Here is a 4,870-nt window from a genome sequence, read left to right on the forward strand (position 1 = left end):
AATTCCTGGGGGGTGCATTGGATCCATCCCCATATTAATTTATGGCATGTTGGAATATTTTGACCACCCGTGGCCCAAAGAGGGAGCAACTCATAAATCCCAGGATTTGCTTGGGTGTGACTGAGTTGGTCTGCCAAGGAGCAGATAACTGAGAGTCCTCTGGGGGTTTATGATATGTCCGTAAAAAACTTGGATTAATGAATTACCAAACCAATGCTCGGTGAAGTCTTTATAAACTCTGAGTGCTGGGCAGAGAGAAGGTCTGAGAGACAAAAAAAAGGCGGAGAAAGACCAAATCTAGAGAAAATAAATTATATCTAGGTTAGCAGAGGCTCAGCTTTGCAGGTACCATGAGAGGCCTCCTTCCCTCTGCCATCCTGGCAGTCCTTGTGCTGGTGCACAGCTCCTGGGCAGTCTATGTGCAGGTGAGTTTTCTCTCTTTAATTTTTTTGGTATTAAGGGTTCAATAAGGTGCTGGTATTATTCAAACTTGTGGCTGCAACAGGAATCTTGAATTCAAGTAAAGAGACCTGGACTTTTGGTATTCTCTGCCTTGATATCCAACTGCCTCTCCCTGTGCTCCACGTTTGCTTTCTGTAAAATTCTCTGGGTGTCACTAAAATGCTGTTTGTTTACCTTCTACTGGCACATCCCCGCTCTGAAATCTCTCAGAACTGAGGTGTTTTGTGTCCAGGGTTTTCCTTGGCACATAATCCCAAGGTGCAAGAACTGGGGATGCCTCTAATTTTAATCCAAAGCCACAAAATTTCAGGGAATTGATGCAACCCTCTAACTTTGGAGAACGATGTAAACAAGGTGTGACACAAGAGAAATTGTCTTGTCTCACCTGGGTCTGGGCAGGAGGGTCTTTATGAAAACAATCTGTGTGTTTATGGGATGGACCTACAAGTTTCACCTGTAAGAAAAGATGGAAAAACTACTTTCCTTGACCCAGTGGAATATCAAGAGGCAGAGAAGTAATAAGACAAGGCTCTATTAAGTTTTCCAAAGTACACAGCACCTGATATTCCATGTACACTGGCTGACAGTCTATGTACATAGACTAATATTCCATGTGACATGGAAGCAGTTAGGAAGGTCCTGCAGTGCTCTGGTCTGTCCTTGGGAGAGCTTTGGATCATCCTGAGAAACAGTTTGGGAGATTTCAGTTTGCCTTGCCAACAACTTCCTCCGAGTTCCAAGAGAATTAATGTTCCTTAAACAATTATTGACTCTGTGTGTGCAGCAGCTTTCCAGGGATAAGGTATCTTTGTGCCTTGGACTATCCTCTCTTTGTCCTTTGGATGACAGAGATATCCAAAGGTTTCAGTTATTCCTTTCCTCCAAATCATTCTTCAACAAATTAGTCTTTTGAGGAGCAGATATCTTCCTACTTCATGGAAAAAACCCCTCAGTTTTCCACTTGGAGGCATTAAAAACAAACCCTAAATGAGAAGAGCTGTTTCTAGGTTAGGTAAAAGTGCAGGAAGTGGATTTTGAGCTAAGCATTAAATCCATGTTTTCCCCAGTACCCCAGCACTGTGCTCTGGGTGTGTTGCCCTCCTTTCACCTGCACCCCTCGAGATCCCCGAGGTCTCACTTGTTCCTCACTGCACAGAGTTGGCTTCCACCCTTCTTCTCTGAAGTTCTTCCCCAAAACCTCCCTTCCCTCTCCTTTAACAGCCCAGAAATGGTTCATTTAAAGAAATGTTTTGCAAAGAGCTTCATTTGATGTCCCAGCTTGGTTTTGAAGTCTGAGTGTCACTGTCCTGGTGCTTCCCATCACAAATATGGAGGGAATAGGATGGGAATTGGAGGAATATGAGTTACCTCAGCTTGGAGGGGTTCATGTGCTCAGATTTAGCTCTGTAATACACTGTTCTTATCTGAGCTGGTAGGTTTTTTTCTCTATTTTTGTTGTTCCTTTGCTCTCTTTTGTACCCATGACCTGCAGGTCTAAGAGTTTGTTCCTAATTCCTGGGTTCTCTGAAATTGTCCCTGTTGAAATTCACCTTTTTTTAGTTCTCTGTTTTATGTTTCTGATGTCTGTGAGCAACAGCTGAATTTGGAACTCCTTTTATAGAGGAAAATTCGATTTATCATAGGCAACCAGAGCTGGTTTAGGTTGGAGATGAGGTCCTCATGTCCAGTCATTAACCCAGCCAGGTGGCCAGAGCCACCACTAATCCATGTCCCCAAATGCCACATCCACTTGTTTTTTGATCACTTCCAGAGGTGGTGACTCCACCACTGCCCTGGAACCAGTGCCTGACCATCCTTTATAGAATCATAAAATCACTAAGGTTGAAAAAGCCCTCTGAGATCATCGAGTCCAACTGATAAATGGAACCAGAGTAAAAAAATAAACTGATTGCAAGAGCAAAGAGTTTGACTTTGTTGAGAAATTTAATATCCAAAATTTACATGGTTGTTTTTTTTTTAAAGCTTTAACACCGAAATTCTCTGATTCTGTAAAAAAACCACATAAAATCTATCAGAGCCAACTACTCCCCATTTATCTCACACTTTTCACCACTCAGCTCATGAGATTATGAAGCAAAAGACAAAATTTAGTCTTGTGCTGTATCAGAATCACTTTTTTTCTGTGAATGAGTTGCTTTATCCCAGAATCCCAGAATGGTTTGGGTTCAAAGGGGTGTTAAAACTCACCTCGTTCCACTCCCTGCCATGGGCAGGGACACCTTCCACATCCCCTTTGGGATATGTTGGCCATTAAAGCAGGTTAAAAGAGAAGATAAAGATAAAATTGAAAGTGCTTATTTCTCTTCTAGGCCAAGCTCTTCTAATCTGCAGGCAGGCACAAACTTTGTGGACTTGGTTTAGCAGCTGCAACACCTGCAGCTTAAATTTATGACATCCAAAGGGGGAATTCACTGGGAACTGAGGGAATGACCATTAACAGTGATTTAAAATAATGGAGTAATATTTCCCAGAATCCTTTCCTGGCCTCCTGAAGATTTTGCAGTGAGCTTTGAGAAGTGTCATATTTTATGCTTCCAATAAGTTGAGTTCCACGAACTGTGTGTGAGACAAATTTTAAATTGGCACAGGGGGGGATTGTTGGGGTGTCCTGTGCTGGGCCAGGAGTTGGGCTTGATGGTCCTCAAAGGTCCTTTCCAACTTGGAAGCTTCTGTGATTCTAAATTGATGGAAACTTGCCACTTCCCTGAGACCCTGGCACAGGTTGCCCAGAGAAGCTGTGGCTGCCCCATCCCTGGAAGTGTCCAAGGCCAGGTTGGACGGGGCTTGGAGCAACCTGGGCTGGTGGAAGGAGTCCCTGCCCATGGCAGGGGGTGGAAGGAGATGGGCTTTAAGGTCCCTTTCAACCCAAACCATTTCATGTTTCTGTGATATTTCCCAGTCATCTGTTTTCCAAGCTGAGGATTCTCAGCCCAGCTCTTTTGACCCCAAGTGTTTTGGGTATCACTCCTGGGGGTGAGCAAGGCCCCAGTTGTGCCTCTGTCCACTGTGACACCCAACAGAGGCCTGACCAGCAGTTGGGTCTCACAGCTGCTCTGCAATGTCTGTGTCTTCAAAATCTCATGATTTTGCCTTGAGTCAGCACAGGTTTTATCCAGCCTTCCCTTCAGCACTGTCTTTTCCCTCTATCACATTTTTTGGGAGAGCTGGAGGTTGAAATGGAAAGGATTTACCCGAGGACTGACTCTCCTTATGTCTTTTTTTTTTTCTTCTGGTTCTTTCTACACAGGATGGAGACTTGAAATTCCCCCTGGAATCTGTGAAGAAGCTGATGGAGCTCATGGATGGAAACAGGCCTGTCAGCCCTCGCCTGGTGGTGCCCATGGCCAGTCACACTCCGTGTCAGGAGATATCTCTCCCTGAGGAATTCCAGTCTGTGTGCAAGAGGGAAGATGCCCACAAGATTTTCCAGAGGCTGAGTATGTCTCTCATATTGCAGAGTTGCCATTCTAACGCCACTTTTCCACCTTAGACATTAAAATGGCCAGAGGCACAGACGTGGAAGGACTGTGCTGTCGCTCCTGAAGGAGCTGAGAGGGTTTGTTCTGCCTTTGTGATGCTTTTTCTCCCACAAGGGTTGGGCTGCACGAGGCGTGAGGCCCCTAAAGAAGATTCCTGCTGTGCTGTGCCCTGTGCACACCATGAAAAAGTTCATCCAAGTAGAATCATGGAATCACTGAATAGTCTGGATTGGAAGGGACATAAACCCCATCCAGTTCCACCCCCTGCCGTGGGCAGGGACTCCTTCCACCAGACCATATCTCTCCAAGCCCAGTCCAACCTGTCCTTGGACACTTCCAGGATGGGGAAGCCACAGCTTCTCTGGGCAACCTGTGCCAGGGCCTCCCCACCCTCACAGGGAACAACATTCTTCCCTAATATTTAATCTAAATCGACCCTTTTTCAACTTAAAGCCATTCCTGCTGCCCAAAGCTCCCCTGCCATGCTCTGCTGCTGCACTGGTTGCTTTTTCACGTTTTTATATTCCATTTATATCCTGTCCAATGCAATGGACACTTCAGAAAGAAATGTTGCCACGTGCTGCTCTCCTCTGGCCCCCTCAACACGTTCGTCTCGCTTCCCGATGAATTTGTGTTTGATTTCATTCCTTAAGCCAGATTTTAGTACTTTCAAGGAATATTAAAGCAATAGAACAGTGATGGGGAGGGCTCTCCAAGTCCTTTGGCACTTGGCTCTGCTCCCTTGGCCTCTGGTTTACCCTCCCCTCTCCCTGTGCCAGGCCTGGCTGCTGAGGACGACCTGTGTGAGATCTGTGCCAACGCCGCCTGCGCCGGGTGCTTCTGAGCGAGGAACCATCCCAGAGAAGAGGTGTCCAGCTGGCAAGTTTGTGCATTCCTTTGGCGAGATC

At 45.8% G+C, this 4,870-nt stretch overlaps 1 protein-coding gene across 1 annotated transcript; it reads left to right on the forward strand.

Moving 5' to 3' along the window:
- The first annotated feature begins 215 nt into the window (after positions 1-215).
- LOC113981113 (guanylin-like) lies at positions 216-4,841 on the forward strand. Its single transcript, XM_027708350.1, has 3 exons — positions 216-425; positions 3,731-3,920; positions 4,742-4,841. Exons 1-3 carry the CDS (start codon positions 351-353, stop codon positions 4,804-4,806), a joined length of 330 nt encoding a protein of 109 aa, XP_027564151.1. The 5' UTR covers positions 216-350; the 3' UTR covers positions 4,807-4,841.
- The last annotated feature ends 29 nt before the right edge of the window (positions 4,842-4,870 follow it).

Source organism: Neopelma chrysocephalum, unplaced genomic scaffold (genome assembly GCF_003984885.1).
Source record: "Neopelma chrysocephalum unplaced genomic scaffold, ASM398488v2 Primary Assembly neopelma1_96107, whole genome shotgun sequence".
In the NCBI taxonomy this organism is placed as follows: Eukaryota; Metazoa; Chordata; class Aves; order Passeriformes; family Pipridae; genus Neopelma; species Neopelma chrysocephalum.